The sequence below is a fragment of the Cladophialophora psammophila genome, assembly GCF_000585535.1.
Source record: "Cladophialophora psammophila CBS 110553 chromosome Unknown aczJe-supercont1.3, whole genome shotgun sequence".
Classification (NCBI taxonomy): Eukaryota; Fungi; Ascomycota; class Eurotiomycetes; order Chaetothyriales; family Herpotrichiellaceae; genus Cladophialophora; species Cladophialophora psammophila.
The window spans coordinates 1,617,653-1,634,733 of record NW_006912924.1 but is presented as its reverse complement, the minus strand read 5'-3'; the positions used below and the strand labels follow the sequence as shown (position 1 = coordinate 1,634,733).

General features: G+C 52.8%; 4 protein-coding genes across 4 annotated transcripts; 1 reads left to right on the top strand and 3 right to left on the bottom strand.

Annotated features, from left to right (window-relative positions):
- Positions 1-4,635: 4,635 nt before the first annotated feature.
- On the bottom strand, positions 4,636-6,012 carry A1O5_02773 (uncharacterized protein; the record flags this gene model as incomplete). Its single annotated transcript, XM_007743387.1, has 1 exon — positions 4,636-6,012. The coding sequence occupies one exon, from the start codon at positions 6,010-6,012 to the stop codon at positions 4,636-4,638; it is 1,377 nt and encodes a 458-aa protein (XP_007741577.1).
- Positions 6,013-6,799: 787 nt separating this feature from the next.
- Positions 6,800-8,343, bottom strand: A1O5_02772 (uncharacterized protein; the record flags this gene model as incomplete). The annotated part of the gene is made up of 4 exons (XM_007743386.1): positions 6,800-7,699; positions 7,766-8,163; positions 8,224-8,257; positions 8,311-8,343. The coding sequence occupies 4 exons, from the start codon at positions 8,341-8,343 to the stop codon at positions 6,800-6,802; spliced, it is 1,365 nt and encodes a 454-aa protein (XP_007741576.1).
- Positions 8,344-9,499: 1,156 nt separating this feature from the next.
- On the bottom strand, positions 9,500-13,923 carry A1O5_02771 (uncharacterized protein; the record flags this gene model as incomplete). Its single annotated transcript, XM_007743385.1, has 2 exons — positions 9,500-10,731; positions 10,782-13,923. The coding sequence occupies 2 exons, from the start codon at positions 13,921-13,923 to the stop codon at positions 9,500-9,502; spliced, it is 4,374 nt and encodes a 1,457-aa protein (XP_007741575.1).
- Positions 13,924-15,225: 1,302 nt separating this feature from the next.
- Positions 15,226-17,067, top strand: A1O5_02770 (uncharacterized protein; the record flags this gene model as incomplete). Its single annotated transcript, XM_007743384.1, has 3 exons — positions 15,226-15,870; positions 15,933-16,114; positions 16,167-17,067. The coding sequence occupies 3 exons, from the start codon at positions 15,226-15,228 to the stop codon at positions 17,065-17,067; spliced, it is 1,728 nt and encodes a 575-aa protein (XP_007741574.1).
- Between the last annotated feature and the right edge of the window lie 14 nt (positions 17,068-17,081).

Here is a 17,081-nt window from a genome sequence, read left to right as displayed (position 1 = left end):
TGCTGGGCCTCCTGCGTGTCAGCTACCTGGTACTTACTTGTACATGCTCCGTACATGCTTGAACGTCTCCTTCCCGTTCGACTGCGCCCAGCTAATGCAATCCAGGGCTTTATTCCTGTCGCCGTCTCACCAATGACACCTTCTGTCCGCAGTCGTCGTCGGCACATCGAGCCAACTCCTAAACAAAGATTAACTCAACATCCTTCCTAGTCCATCCTAGGATCTCTGGTCTTCATCGTCCAATGTCTTGTTCTGACCTGCAACCCTGGCACCTGGCACAACGCTTCCTCTGAATAGCTCTGGTCACTCACTCACCTCAATGCCGGCCCTATTGCGAATCCGACAACCCTTCGACCCCCAATGGTGAGCCATCCTTCTGCTTGGCTCTCATCTATCTTTGCTGACAATTCGTATTCCGCTGTTCTCTGTGAGTTGCTCACTCCATCAGTCCTCCCCACTTTTTCCATTCCGTCTGTTTGTTGACGGTTTGCTCGGCTACAGCATAGCCTGCTCCATGCCTCTCCTACCTCGCCCTATCCTCAGCAACGGCAGAGACGGGAACAGGAGGGTCTATTGCGTCGACGCGCATGACATCTCCGAGACCATGCATCCAAGAAGAAAAAAAAAAAAAAAAAAAACAATAACAATCCATGACAACACAATATGGGCTGCCATCCGGCCCCTCTCGCTGTTGGACAGGACAGGACAGGGCTGCACCATGGCCTTCGCAGGGCCCTCGCAGGGCCTGTTCAACCCGCTTCGTCATCGGCTGCTCTGCTCTCAAACCCCCAACCAAGGCACCGTGGCCATTTGTGACACCGTGCACCCCAGGAATTTCGGCAGCGCATGAACCTCTTCAGACGCTGGGATGAAACAAGCAGCCAACGGCCACTGATCCAATCAGCCCTCTTGTACTCGAAGGATGCGTGTCATCTCCCAGGGCTTGCACTGCAAACACCCTTGTGCAACCTATCTCCTCTCACCTCCCCTTTCCTCTTTTTATGACTGCAGAATTTAGGTGACGAAGGTGGTGCACTTACCAAGCCACACGCGCTACAAAGCCTTGTCGACAATAGCTCGGGAGGACAAGCATGGCAAAAAAGAAGTCATCCAGTTCGATTTACATCCTTTACCGCTACACCCTCCCGTTTTTCTTTTTCCAGCTTCGCTCGATCTCCATGTCCAATCCAGAGCTACTGCGCACTCTTCACGAAGCAGTTTTGACTTCACAAATGCGGTTACAAGGCCCTCAGCTGACTCGTCTCCTCGGCTGGCAGGGTTCAAAAGAGGGCGCCAATCAGCTTCCTGATCAATGGCTGGACTACTGCATGAGAACCGCCGTCCTATTTTCTGCGAGAGCAACCCTCGTGCTCTTGACTTTTGCGTTCACGGTGCACCCTACCCGTAACAGCGTCCAACTAAGGGTGGTTTCCCGTTTGTTCCCACTTCAGCTACGGGGAAAGCAATCCTCAGTCGACAGCACTAGAAGCATCACGGAAGTACATCCACGAATTTCTCAAAACTTTACCACGGGAATGATTTCCTGCCGAGCACCACTTCTGTCTACAGTACGTGGGAACCCCAGACAGTTTCAATCCTTGCGTTTTAAGCAGCACGTGCGTCAATTCCTAAGGAGGCCCCAAGGCACTGATGACGCCTGCTTACTCGTCTCGTCTGTGGTTGGTGTTGCATCTGGCGAGAGCGCTGCAAAGCTCAATCACGTATCCCTCTGCAGTGAAAGCTGTCTTCCCAATAGGATTTCAACCGATCCTCCAAGTCTTTCAGAACGGTCTCACCAGGCCCTAGCGATCTCCAGCCAAATAGCAATTCGTAACTCTGAATGAAGGTGGTACGGATGACATCCCCTAGCTTGCTTCCCAGTTGTTGGAGAAAGCATAATTGGGGAAAAGTTCTTATGTGGCCAGTCGTTGCTTGGAAATTCACCTCAATTCTGGGGCGGCCATGCGAAACGATCCTGTCCCAGCAAATGGTAGAAGGAGAGCATTCGCAGTGACCTCTCGGAAGAAGAGTGTTGTTCTCATCCACATCTTGTACAGAGCATGTACATCATGGAAGTACTCCCCCGGCTACACTCAAGCTGACCACAGGGCAGGGTCAAAAATCTTATTCGCCAGACATATCGCAGCGAATGCTGTCCCAAGTACAAGTACGGAGTACATGCAGCACAGACAGCGCTGGGCCGCCAAAACTCCGAAACTATCTTCTCTTAATCTCGTCAGCGAACGTTTCGGAAACTGCCGAGAAGGTTGTGTCGAAAAGCCGCAGATATACCGGCTTGAACAAGCCGAAATACGCGGATAGTCTGCCACTATCTTGCCAAACACGACTTCCCAGCAAGAGACATCTTGGTCGCGAATGATATGCCATACAACCATTTCTGAGGGAACGAGGACTACAGAGGTGTTATTTCTGCAATTTCAAGATGGGGTGACATTTCCATGCCTTGAATGTCCATTTTCTTTCAACGGATGCAGCCCATCATACGTTATCACGGCATACTATACTGCTTCTTTCGAGACCACCTAATATTAATACCGTCTCTCTAAGCTGGTCCAAAAACAGCTTAGTGAAGACTTTGTCTCTGCAAGACGTTGGACAACCTCCTCTTCGGACGGTTCAATTTCATATACCGAACAGACGTCTAATCCTGAATGTTATTTCTTCAAAATGCCCAGAATATGGCCATCTCAATATTGATGGATTCCATATCTATCCCGGTACATCCTGCACCACCCACGACTTGTGACCGGCCTCCTATCTATTGTTCTACCCTCGCCAAAGCTGGGTGCATTGACAGGTGGATGATAAGGACGGGTAGGCGACAGTGTCTTCATGAGACTCTGACGGATTTGCTGACAACAGATGTGGTTCATGTCCAGTGCATGTTGGATTCTGACGGCCTCTGGTCGAAAAGAAATTCAGATTCAAAATCGTTCCTTGCTGCATACTCGGGATGTCAAGGCCGGCGGCCTGCCCAATCACCGATTGCTGCTTCTTGGGGAGATCGGAAGTCTGAGCACTATCTGATTGTTCTCCGATGGCCGTCATGCAACACTTGCAGCTCGCTTGAGATACGAGTATGCATCATGACTTGTGTCAATGCCCTTTTGCAAAGTCGAGGTTATACGAGGTGCCGCTGCACGGCGCCGGGAAGGTGCGAAGATACTACGTGATTGATTGTACCAAGTAAGGACGGTAAGGCAGTTTTTCATCCCGCAGATATGGCCTGTCTCCTGGTGAGTAGTGTCTACCAAGTACAAGTACTGTACAGTGGGCGGAACAGGTGATGAATCTCCTGTTGAGTGGAATCTTCATTCAACAAGCGTTGAGTGATTTCAGTTTTGCCTCAACCATCTTTATCTTCGTTTCTGCAACATGGATTTGGGAGAGATTACCTGTCGCAAAGGTGAGCAAAAGGTAAAAGTCCGATTCCAACGACGACTTCTTTGCAGTTGGGATTCCTCCTTCATCCCACAAGACTCTACTTGTAGATCAGAGGACGAACAGGAGACAGCTTTGTTTGGAGATGTTAGCATCCTTCAGGGCAGGACAAGAACAGTTTCTGTTTGTCTTTGGGAATACCGGATGCATTTCCGTCCGGCTCACTCAACGGTCGATCTATCCATCCGTTGCCTGACCATTATGAGCCTCGTGGTCTGACTTATCTCCAGACAGCTGCCATGGTTACGAAGCAATCCTCTCACTCCACTCAAGTCCTGACAAGGTTCAGGCACCCCATCGACCTGACTCGCCATTGGGAATCTCTCTGACGGACAGTCTCCTCCTCTTTGGCAAACATACAAGTACAAGTACAAGTAGAGAGGAGAGGCGGAATAAATTACCAGGGAGTATTGCTGCGCTGTACCTGTACTTGTACTTGTATGCAGCATACTCCTACCCCTGTTGGCAGTATAATTGCAAGCCAAGGCAAGACAAGACACGAGTCTCATACCCTGGCAGCAACAGCAGATCCAAAACGAGGATTCGTCCAACAGATGACAGCTCCCTTGTCCACACTGGCCCCTGCTTCGGATTTCTGACAACGATACTAATAAGGAGGGGGAAAAAACCATTCAGACTCTTCGACTATCCTGCGCTCCTGTACTGCCTCATACCATCCATGTCCTACTATGGTTTGCAATAGACAAGACAACACAGTGCAAAGCAATGCAGCCTCAGGACAGAGCGCGAGGATCCATCCATCAATCTCTTTCATTTCATGATCTCTTTAGGTCTATAATTGTTACACCACCGATGTCGTCCTGGTGGGCGCCGTGGTTAGGAACTGAGAGCTCAAATCCACTCCAGATCTATTATTCCCTTGGGGGGACTGTCTCCCGACCACAGCCAGATCGCCAGAGTCTATATTCCGTGCTGGGGCATTAATTACGCGTCAACGTCACTGGGACGCCCCATCTCTATCGCATCCTTTTTTCCTATTTCTCTCCATTGAACCCCCGTCCGCTTCCTCAAGTAGCCCTCACGCATCCCATTTGCGTGCTAATGGGCTTGCACCGAGGTGGCATGACGTGACATGAGTCGAGCCGAGCAAACCACGGCCTGCAGCGGGCGAGGGCTGAATAGCAAGTTGTTCTCACCTCTTCTCGTCTCAGCCTATTGCTCCTTCTTCCATTCGCCTTTCTCTCTCAGCTGTTGCTGTTCGTCTTCCTTGAACCAGCGCACGCTCCTTGCAAATCCCTCATCCAGGCCCACAACCGGGACGTATCCGGCCCTCTTCATGAGTTTCTCGCACGAGTAATACCTCGAGATCGTGGCGTACTTGACTGTCTGGCGGTTCAGCTTGCCCTTTCTGCCCGTCAGGTGGTTGAACAACTCCGCGGCGCCGCCGACAAAGGTAGCCAGAGAGGTGGGAAGGGCAACGATTCGGTCGGGGTTGATTGTGCGTCCGTACCGCGAGAAGAGATAGCGCGATGAGTCCCAGAAGAAAGCGGGCTGGTTGTTGGTCACGTTGAATGCTTCACCATCGACTTTTTCAAGATCCTTCCCTCCCTTGCTCAACCCGCCTTCCAGAAGAACCCGCGCCACACAAAGGAGCCCGAAACACACGTTATATACATAGGTGTTGTCGAACAAATTCCCATTGTCCCCCAGCTGGATGTGTAATTGCCAATCCGGGGCCACTGAAGCCGTCCGGAGAATGGCCCCTGAGAATCCCCCGCGATCTCCTTCGCCGACGATGCCCGCGGGCCGCACTGCGCAGGTCAACATTTTGCCTCCATCACTGTAGTCAGGATTGGCGTTGGCTTTGAGCACGATCTTCTCAGCGAGGACTTTTGTCTCGGAATAATACTCCCTCGGATTCGGGCACACGTAGGGGTATCGTTCGTCTGCATTGACCAAGTCGGATTCGCCATCGTGGATCACGCTCGCGCTCGAGACATGGACGAATGCTCTGACACATCCACCCCAGTCGCCATGCTTCTTCCCACCGGCAACTTCCAAGAGTGTCCGTGTGCCTTCGATATTTACTTTTCGGAGAATGGCCGGAGGGGCCTCCCACGACGGAGACGCAGTGTTGATGACGACGTTGGGCTTGACTTTGCGGAAGACCTCGAGAAGAGAATTTGGCTCAGTGATGTCGGCGGCGTGGTACGTGGCACCGGGGAAAATGTGTTGGGTGCATCTCAAGTCCAATACATGGACGGAGGTAGAGGACTGGTCTGTGGGAGGGTAACGGCTGCGTAAGGATGGGAAGGAAGAGGGGAGGAGTGTGGTGATGTCGTATTTCTCCGGGTTAGGGGTCGGGATGAAGCTGGAGGTTGATGCCGTTTGCGTGTTGCTGGTTGCGGCGCCGTTTGTTCTTTGTCGCTGCTGTGAGACTGCTTTGTTCTCTACGGCTGTTCCTTCGGAGGGAAAGTTGAGCAATTGATCCACGAGCCGCGAGCCGAGAAAACCGCAGCCTCCGACCACCAGCACGGTGCCGTAGGACCGCGGTGTCATATCAACCTCAGTCGCCTGCCTTTGCTCCATTGCCTTGCAGAGGAGACTTCGACGCGATATGGCTGGCACTGGCACTGGCACAGGCACTGGGAGAGTCGAGTCAGCTGGAGCCCGACCCTTTGGAAGCTTTTCTTTTCCTTTGGGATTGTTGAAGATGCGGACTGGTCAAGCGGTGCAGGCGGTCTGAGCCGGTGCAGGCGTTCCTGGAAAAGTGGGCCGCAGTCCCGGAAGTGAGACTTTCCTCGTGGCGTGCAGCATTACGTAATTACCTCAGCCTCGCAGGCGTAAGGGCATCATAAAGCCTCGTCAGGCACATGTGACAGAATCTCTATCAATCGACTTCTGCGGCCTCTGCAACTTCCCAAGGGACAGACGGCGAGTCGTCGCACCGACGAGTAAAGGCATCTCCCAGTCAACCAGCAGCGAAATTCATGTCAAGTGTAGCAGAACAGGAAGACCATCTCAAAAGAACTCCCTCGTGTCTTCAACATTATTCCATAATTGAGAGCCGTGTCTCGATTTTGCAGTCATGACCATGGTGCTTGCTGCTTCATATCGCCAAATTCATCCCGAAGCTGCCTCCCATTCACCCACCCGATCGCCGTGATTCCTTCCGAGTATACAGAGAACGTCTGTGAAGCCCCCATCATCTCCCGACTCCCGTGCTTGCTGCAGATAAAACCTGATAACCCATATTTTGCATTCCTCTACCTGCTCCATCTCAATATTTTGTCGCCCTCCCGACTTCAACTTCAGCCCTGATAGCTGGTCGAGTGGAGTTGTTGTCGGGTCTCAAAATGCGCGTCTCACGTCTCCATCACTCCTCTGTGGTCTTCTGTGCCGACCTCCTGAGCTGCCGAAAGTATTTCTTCTTATCACTTTCGCTACCCCAAAGCAATTTGGTCGCCTCGGGATGCACAATTGTCCTCGGGTCATATGGCGGACTTTCCTCCTCCAACGCCTCGACGATACTGACAATGTGATTCCGTAACTGATCTGCCTCCTTGGGAAAATAGCACACCACACCGTCCTTGGACACCCTGTGATGATAGATGGGTGTTTCCATCTTGACCCGAGGCTGTTCGCCCGGGAACCGAGGACTCACCGCGATTCGGAGTTTGAAGATCCCACCATCCAGATGCGTGCTGGGTTTGCCGAAGTATGTCATGATCCAGACAAAGGGGTTATCGTTTTCGAGCTCGACATCGACATTGTGCAACTTCTTGCGCCTCAAGTAGTCTGGCAGTTGTACGAATTGCCGTTGAAGCCCTGCCGCCTTGGTCGACTCCCGCTCCTTCAAGGCCGACCCCTCAACCGCCCAACCATTGGTCTCATCGCGAAGAACCTCTTTGATCCGTACCAGTCTTTTGCCCAACTCGCCGTATCGGAATTTACCCTCCATGGTGTTCCCGCCGCCCTCAAAGGGCATCTTGGAGAAGTCGGAGCCGTCTCTATTTTTAGGGCTATGTTCTTCAATAGTGCACATGTAATGTTCAAAGTACCACAGAAATCGTCGCTTGAATAGATCCCTGAAGGGTGTGAATTTGAGCTTGGATTGCATCTCAAGCGGGTCTTCTTGAGATTCGTCCTGCTCGTCATCTTCAGAGCCCCACTGGGACGTGGTGGGTGCCGGAGTGGCCAGGGAGCCGTCTGACTGGATGCCCAATGCTTCCTCGAGCTTCTGGATGACTGCAATTCGGAGTGTTTCGTGGCGAATCTAGAAACGCAGTCAGCCCCTGGTCTGGCCCAGTGTGGGTGTGAAAGATCATGGTAATATCAGTACCTTGGCACAGTACAGATCATTCAGCCTCTTGTCCTCTGTACCTTTGGCATTCTCATACCCGGGCTCGTTTTCGTAGGGATTGCTGCTCATCAGGCTCTGAATTGACCACAATATCGACTCCAATCCTTGTGCAGATGACCACTCTTCACCCGGTCTCTCTCCGTGCCATGTGCCCAAGATCGACAAGCAGACTTTCCCTGTGGCGTAGATGTTTGGGTTGAATCTCGTGCGGCCGCCATTTGTGGTTTTGGCCTCGACTTTCGGTGGCTTGCTGGGATATTCGGACCCAAAATTGACAGTGAACTCGAAGAAGCCGTACTCATAGGGAGTGCCGTGGGGGCCGATGATCAGGGCTTTGACGTGGCGGACATCTTTCTCCTGGCAAGCGACCGCGATGGCTGCCGAGAGGGGTCAGTTGGAAAATGATCGTAGAGGATACTGGCTGCGTCACGACTTACATAGGTCACTGCCTTGTTGAATCTGAGTGATCTCCTGCGCCCGGACCGTTAGCAGTGTGCTCCTGTTATGTAGGACCAATCTCTTACTCGCGATATTCTCAAGATGGTCTGGTTCGACATGATGAAAGCGGGGGCGAGCTCGGGCGTCGCAGAGGTTGAGTAGGTTGAGGTTCGAGCTCAGGTTCATGAGCAACGCAGAGAAGAGTTATAACCGGCGAAACAATGCTGCAGGTTGGCCCATGCGAATTAGAAAGCGGCATTGTTTGGTGAGAATGGACTTTCGTTTTGGGAAGGGGTTGACTTCTTGGGTTTTCCGGTGCAAGATGAGGCTGTGTGTCACAAGCTGCCCTGAAGCCTGAGGGTGATGTGAACAACGGCTTCCCATTAGAGGAACCAAAGGAACCACTGACTAGTTCGCGACACGCTAGGCGGCGTAGGCGACTCCATGGGGCACAGATCTGCCTGCGAGTTCCCAGTCGGCGACCAGTACTTAACTGTAAGCTGTTCGGTACCTAGCGAGTACTTTAGGTACCTAGGTAGGCTTGGTAGGTTCGGAGGGGCAGACTGAGAGGGACAGCTGCAGCGGGGCCATCCCACCGGTTACAGGAGCCTAATCAGCTTTCCGCGGTGCCCATAAGGCTGAAGGTGAAAAGCGTTCTCATGCCTAAGTCACTGCTGCCTACTTCGCGCTAGGTAACCATTATTTGGAGACCAACCAACAGTCGCCTAGAGCCTATGACGCACTTGGTTATAATTGGAGGTAGGCCGCCCCGACTCCCGAGGCGGCCCACCAGCCCCAGCGGGGAGAGTCCACTCGCCAACCGCCTAAGCAGTAGTTGGTTAAATCCAAGCAGCCCGCTATAGCATCAACCTTCCCAGTGGTCTTTGAATGTTTACACCTCAAAGTTCGTGTCCCAACCCTGTGCGCCCATGTACGTATGTCCTTTTGGGTATCATCCTCTTCGTATGGACCTGTTATTCGTTCCTGTTCCTTCCAATTCTAGCCTCCTTCCCAGTCCAGACATAGATTTGGCATCTTTCCGTGATCGAGTCTCGCCATTTGACATGGCGAATACCCGCAATCGTCTATCCTGTTGCGCGAGTCGTACTTATCCATGGTGGGCCTTACCAGTCGGAGAATCGGTTATACCTGATCTCGTTTTGTGTTACCGAGTACTCCAAAGATCAAATCTCATCATCCAGCGCCATCATGTTTCCATCAATCCAAAGTCGACAATCCAAAACCTCTCCTGCGGGCATCACTCACGCTCTGCAATCATAAGCCCTTCTCGGGTCGTGCTGTACTCGTGCTCCAATCGCTCGTCTGTCGATGGTTCCGAGGCCGCTCACTACCTGATTCCGCGTGGGATGTGATCTCTTCCGCCGGCGGAGTCGAAGGCCGTGCCGTTTCCAGGGTCAACGATACCAGTGCCTTGGGATTGGCGTTGACGTCTGCCAGATCTACTGCGGCAAGAGTCCCCTCTGGTGGAGGTCCAGGAATATCCGAAAGAGGGTAAGTCAATCGCTCAGACCTTATTTCAGGAGAACGGGCCTCCACCGCCACGAAACCGTTGTCTTGTGTGTTGTTGAAGAGGTACACATTCTCTTCCGTCAATGCCAGCGTCGTCGCAGGTCCACCACCTCCAACGGCCGGTTGGGCCAGATCCGACGAGGCAGGACTAGGCATCAACGAGCCATCTACCATGACCTTGGCGGCAATAATGGACGGGCCATGATTTAAGTCGGTCACCGATAACAGCTTAGCGTCGCGGAGTGCCTGTGCTTTGTCTTCAGCTTCGGCCCTCCTCATTTCACGATCTCCTTCTGTTCCACCTCCTGGAATCTCGGTGGCGAGGATAGCCCTGGAGATGCTGGACCGGAAGGCAGCGGCCTTTTCAACCACATCAATCTCACTCTTTTCTGAGGCTGGTGTCTCCTCAGCCGAGGCAACCAAACTGTTTGTCATTCCATTGCGAGCATAGAATTCGGTGACGATGGCATCGTTCTGGCCGCAAGTCGATGAGTGGTCGGTGTACGCGCTTCCCCATGATGGTTGCTGAGGATCTGGGGGAGCTTCTGACCATTTCCGGTGCTTGTAGCCATTGCGAGCCCTGGATATCCACCTCAGGATGGTTTTCTCCAACAAAGCGCGCTTGACCGGTTTGGCCATGTAGTCGTCCATTCCTGCTTTCTCACACTTCTCTCGGTCACCTTGAATCGCCGATGCAGTCATGGCCACAATTGGAATTTTCGCGATCGTCTCAATCTCCGTGAATGGCGGGTGATGCCTGAGCATGTGTGTAGCATGGTAACCGTCCAGGACGGGCATTTGCACATCCATGAGTATGAGTGAGGGAACCGGATATTGTTGTGATTGCTCGGGAGTGAGGTCGGGCGAGATGGCTTTGAGAAGATACTCCAGCGCCTCCCTGCCATTCCACACGGCAATAGCAGAAAACTTCAGCGCTTTGATGAATCTGAGGGCAATTTGTTGGTTCACAGGGTTGTCTAAAACAGTCAGCCTGGACATCGATTGGTGCTTGATCCGCATGGCTTACCTTCGACGACGAGTATATGTATCTGATTGCGCTCGAGATCAGCCACAAGAGGGTCCGTCCCTGGACTTGCCATGCTTGTATTCCCCGATGACTTGGGCGGTGTCATTATCTTCGGGTGTTTTGGGACTTCTTCTTTTGATGAATCCCTAGAGAGACACAAGTCGGACTGTAACCTATCGGGCACCGTGCCCACTTCGAGCAAAGCTGCTGGAGACCCCGTTTGGTATTCAAGTTTTTTGAATGGGACATTGAAGATAGCTTTGGTCCCTGCGTCCAGCTTGGACTCCAGGCGAATGGTTCCATGCATCAGACCCACCAGGTTTTTGGATATCGTCAAACCGAGACCGGTCCCTCCAAATCGCCTCGCGGTGCTTGAATCGGCTTGGCTGAACGGTTTAAACAACCTCTTCTTGACTTCTTCCTCTATCCCAATGCCACTGTCTTCGACACAAAATTCGATTGTGATTGTGTCGGTGGTTTCACCAATGATGCAGGTGCTCAGCGTGACGAAGCCTTTGGAAGTGAACTTGATACTGTTGGTCAGGAGGTTGACTAGGATTTGCCGTATCCGGCCAGGGTCACCCAACACAATGAGTTCTTCAGAAGGTCTAAGATCGACTATACTCCTGAACTCGAGTCCTTTCCGTTGAGCGGCAAATGAAAGCATCTTGGCAACCTCGCGGAGCACGTGGTTCAGACTGAATTGCACTTCTTCAATATCAAGCCGGCCGGATTCGATTTTGGAGAAGTCGAGAATGTCGTTGATGACGGTAAGGAGGGAATTGGCAGACCTCTGAATGTTCTGGGCGAACTCGCTCTGTTCCGCATCTAGGCAAGTGTCCATGAGTAGCTCGGACATTCCGAGCACCCCTGCGATGGGTGTCCGGATCTCATGGGACATGTTGGCGAGAAAGCTGCTCTTCATCTTGCTCGCTTCTTTGGCCGCTGTCTCCTTTGCAAGCAATATGATGTTTTCTTGCTCTTTATGCCGCAACGAAGTAACGTCGGATCCGATAACAATGACTCCAGCAATGAAGTTCTCATCTTCGACCCTATTCGGGCCTGTCTTGCCCTTCAAGGGGACCATCTTGGACCGAAACCATCTAGATTCCACCTCATTCTCGCAAATTTCCAGATCGGAGACTCCTAAGAGGATACGGTACAGGGCCTCTCTGAATGCGTCAATAGCTTGCGGCTCAAGGTGATCGCGCAAAACCTCGAGGACAGGGGCGCCGATGACTTGGTCGGTTGTTATGTCGCCCACCACGAAAGACCCTTCGTGAAAACTGACATTCAATTGTCGGTCGAGAATCCACATGGTCATTTGCGAGTGTTTCAACACATCCAGCAATTGCCGTCGGACCCTCTGCCCGGCAACCTTGGCGTCGACGACTTCTTGAATATCTGTACAAGTGCCGAACCACTTGAGAATCTTCCCTGTCTTGTGGTGATGCATGGGCAGGGCCCTGCCGAGCATCCATCTCCATTCGCCGTCAAACCTCCTGCAACGATACTCAGTGATGTACTCCTCTCCGGTCTCAAGAGAATGACGCCATTTGCGTGTGGTCTCGGGCATGTCCTCTGGGTGGAAAGGTAGCTTCCAGCCTTGACCTAAAGAGTTGGCTGGGGTCAAACCAGTATAGTCATACCATCTTTTGGAGTAATAATCGTGGTAGCCGTCGGGTCTCGTAGTCCAAATCATTTGTGGCATCATGTCGCAGATGAGACGGAACTGTTCCTCGTTTTCTGCTGATTGGTGGGCAATTTTTTCCGTGTATTCTGTAACATCCTTGAAAGCGATTAAGCCTGCCAGAAACTCTCCAGACTTTTCGTCGTAGACAGGGTGCCCGCTGACGTCAAAGTTGGACTTCTTGCCAGTCTTCTCGTCAAGCAGACCAATCTTCCAGTTCGTGAAGGGTTGCTGAGTGCGACACAGGGCCACGACGGGGTTGTTATCCTCTTCGAGCTCTCTCGAGAAATCTGCTGCCCAGGGGCGAAATCGCGACATGAAATCATACGACTCGTCCGACATTGGATCGGTCTCGACTGCCAGTAATTTCCGGGCAGCCGGGTTTGGAAAGACCACGCTCTCATCTCTCCACATGGCAATCAGTGGGATCTCAACCGCGCTCAACATGGCGTTCTTCATCTTGAGGACCTTCTGAAAGTCCGTCGGGGCAGAAGGGGCAGTACACTGCGAGGGAGGGGCGATGGGAGGGAAAGAGACTCCGTGCAACTGCTCTCCAGGCGACCCAACATGAGAAGTCCCCCTAGAAGAAACAGGTGTTTGGGACTGAGAAGAACGGGAGGACCTGGCGGAATGCGACGAGGGATGGCGTGGAGTGCCTGATGGGCGTGACCCTGGGCGATGAGAAGGATGTCCCACTGAGCTTGTAAACGTCAAGGTGAAAAACCGCTGTCCTTCTAGGGCCCAGATACTTATTATCATTCGACAGGTGGCGTGGACAGTGCGACGGGCACCGTTATGTTTGTGTCGCGGAGTGCGATGCGGCGACTGGTCATGATGGCTGCCGGAGATGATGACATCGACCACGGTATCTTGAGACTTTTCAGGACGATGTTGCAAGGGCGACCTACCTCTTGCAGCGGCAGCAGCCTCAGGAACAGCGATGGGAGTTGTCTCGCCGCTCTGTACATCGCGCAACGAATCTCCCGAGGAGGTCCTGTCTCCTGCAGGTGGGTGCAAATCATTGGCGAGGTTGTCGAGAAATCTCTCCCAGCTGACCCATATGGGGAGGACGCCGTCGGAGAACATGTTAATTCCCAACTGCGACAGCGTCTGACCCTTGAGGACGTCGCCGACGCTGAAGCTGGGATCATCTTGATCCACCCCCAGCAATCTTCCTATGGCAGAATTGGCCAGAACGACCGTTTTCAAAGAAGACAGGACAAGTATCGGTGTCGGCAGGGTCGCGAGGGCGGCCAATGCGGTTTCGGTCGCCATGGGGAGATGAGGTAGGTCGATGAAGAAATCAAGCGCAGGCGACGCAGTGGCATCGCGACGGCCAGCGGTGGTGGTAGCAGCAGCAGCAGCAGCAACAGATTCTGAAGAGGCTAGAGATGGGCCACAGCCAGCATCGTCGGTCGGCCTGGGTTCAAATTCGACATCGCCACCAACCATTTCCAAAAAAGCAGGTGTGGTTGTGGTGGTGAGTGGAGAGGAATGTGCTGAGCCCTCTTAGGCGATACCCAGTGGAAGAGATTGAGAGCGAATGTGAGGTGACGTAGGAGGCTTCGACAAGGCTTTATTGCCCTTGGTGCTGTGGGGGCAGGGCAATCAAGCGAGCAAGGCAGCTAGTGAGGCTCAATAGGCAGTGATCTCCCCTGCAGCGCATAGGAGTAACAATAGGAGAATGGACAGTAGGCATAGGGTTAGTGCGGTACGGGGTACAGAGGATTTGTACTGGGTATAGGTAGTAGTAGTAAATGTTGATATCGTGGTTTATACTGGGTACTGGGTACTGGGTACCGAGTATGAGGTACTTTTGGGTGATCAGAGGGGAGGAGCGGCGAGAGGCAGCCGGGAACATGTTGGACACGGCAGGCGCCATGGGGAACTGAAATTCCCCCCCATTCTTCCATTCTTCCATTCTTCAATCCCTCACTCCCTCGCTCTCTCACTCCCTCGCTCTCTCACTCCCTCGCTCTCTCCTCATCCCCACTCCCTCATGCATCTCAGGTGATTTTTCAGCCTCAGTCTCTCTCATCGCTGCCTCGGCGGTTCATCCTCAAGGAGAGAGGCAAAGGGGTGTCAGGAGTACCAAGTACAAGTGCCTGCACACCCTAGCTTATCCGCAAATGGCCGGATTACAGGTCTCCAAGTCAAACTGAAGAACCACAGAAGCGAGATGCGATCCCTCCATCAGCCGCTTTCGTGTTTGATGCTGTTGATGCGAAACCGCCTAGACCGCCCCGGCCCGAGGCCACCAACTCCTGCGCGCACCGTGAGGAGACGATGCCTCATCAAATAACCAACCATCTCCGCGGTGGCCAAACGGCATCCTCCTACCGGTACGTGGGTAATAACTGGGTCCAAAACAAAAAGTACAAGGTGAAGACATGGTTTCTCTCTTTATTATTTTTTTGTTTCTTTCTTTTTTTCCCCCCTTAATACCAGGCTTCGCGCTTCGGCTTTAACGGCAATGCGAGTCGCTTTTACAGTCAGCCCCCCAGCCTGAGTGTGGTCGGTTCGGTGCTCGTTCTTATGCTTCGTTCTGGAGCGACCAAGACGGGCCCGTTCATGTCGCTCCGTGTGGGAACGGAATCGGGATAACCAGTGCGAATGCTAATGGCCGGCCTTACGATCCTTCTCCTCTACTATAGAAGCAGCACTTTTGGCTCAAGGTAGGGTGGCCTTGTGTTGTCAATCGCTCTCTTCTCCTAGCCACAGCAGCAGCCTGCGATCGGCACTCACGTCGCAAACATGGCTCAATCTGTGCCCCAGACCCTCTCTCTCGATCTATCCCAATATCCCAAACTGTCGCCCGCTCAATTAGGTCACCTCCGCCATTTCCACAACCTCGCATTTCAGCCGGATGGAGAGTGGGCAAAGATGGGGGCTCAAGAACCCCTCCAAGAGTTCCTTGACGCCTATCGCTATCAACTCGCCACAATGGCCTACGCTGTCGGCGTCGCTCATTATCATCGCTTGCCAGCTCTTCGCTCCATATTCAAACCCCTCCTCCGCCAGCTGATCCATAAGATGCTGCGCAAAGAGGTCTGGGCTTACTGGTTCAACACTAGTCTAGGCGGGACGCGCACCGATCCAGGTTTACAAAAGCTCAGAGAACCGTGGGCCGATCCTGTCGTAAGGGAGAACATCATGTACAGCGGTCATCTTCTGCTGATGACCAGTCTCTACGCCATGCTCTTCGACGACGATGAATTCGAGAAGCCCGAATCCCTGGTTTTCAAATGGGACCCTATCTTTTTCGGTCTCGGTGATGAGACTTTCTTCTACGACAATCGCAGCCTCCAGGCAGCCATTACTAGAGAAATGGAAAGGAATGGATGGGTTGGTGTCTGTTGCGAGCCAAACGTGGTCTTTGTCGTCTGCAACCAATTTCCAGTATAACCTGCCTCCTCCACTCTTTTTGGACTCATGTGCTACATTTACTAACTGTGTTCCAGATCATTGCAATGAAATACAACGATTCTCGCGACGGTACCAACAAGGTCGACGACGTTCTGGCCAAGTACAAGGCCGCTTGGGATAAGAAAGGGATGGTTGCTTCCAATAACCTCCTTATCGACTTTTGGATGGTCAAACAAGACTATATCGTCCCTCCTACAGATGTGGGATGGACCGCATGGTAAACCTTTCGCCGCTTTATCCCGTCAGGATTCAAACTCACGAACCCTTAGGGCTGGCGCTTTTATGCACTCCTGGAACCCCCAACTTGTGGAGAGTCTCTATCCAAAACAGGCGCCCGGTTTCATTACCAACATCTCGGGCCGGGTCCGCCTGCAACCGCCAATTGTAGCCAACCACTACCGCAAACTTTCAGCAGCAGCATCCCCGTCCATATCCGATCGGGACAGGCTCGAGAAAGCCATTGATCTTGCCAAAGCCGACCTTGCCCAAAATCCGGTGCCGAATTTCCCGTACACCAAACCCTGCTTCGGATATGTTGTCCAATGGCTCTCTGAACTCGGTCAAACAGAGCTTCTTGACGGCCTATTCGCATATGCCGATCAAGACCTGAATCCAACGTGGGACAATGGCGGACTCTTCTATCCTCGCAACGACACCCCCTTCATCTTCACCCGAGACAAAGAGGACGGCGAGGGTGTCAAATGGACACACGTCTCTCCTTTCTGCGGCAATGCCGCGATCGGGTACGCACGAGTCAATGTCAAAGATGGACAACGCATCATGTACGAAAATCCGTGGACAAGAGAGTCACTCGCCCATACGCCGTGGATCGACAACCTCGACTTCGTGGGGAAGGAACACGGAGTCAGTGTACGTCGCGGCGTGTGGGATAAGGATGCTCACGCGTTGATCCTGACGTTGAAGGGATGGGACTTTGAGGGACGAGCGTGTCCTGAGAAAGTGGGCGTTGAGCCTGTAGCGCGGAATCTAGGACCAGGCAAGTGGGCCGTCTATGTCGATGGGAAGTTGCGCGCGAGCAAAGAGTTGCATGGTCCGGCCAGGGATGATTTCAAGGTTAATTGTGATGTCAAGAGAGGACAGGAGGTTGACGTGGTGTTTATGAGGGTTGATGGTGGGATGAACGGTCATGCCAACGGGCATTCCCGTTAGAAATTGCGAAGGGG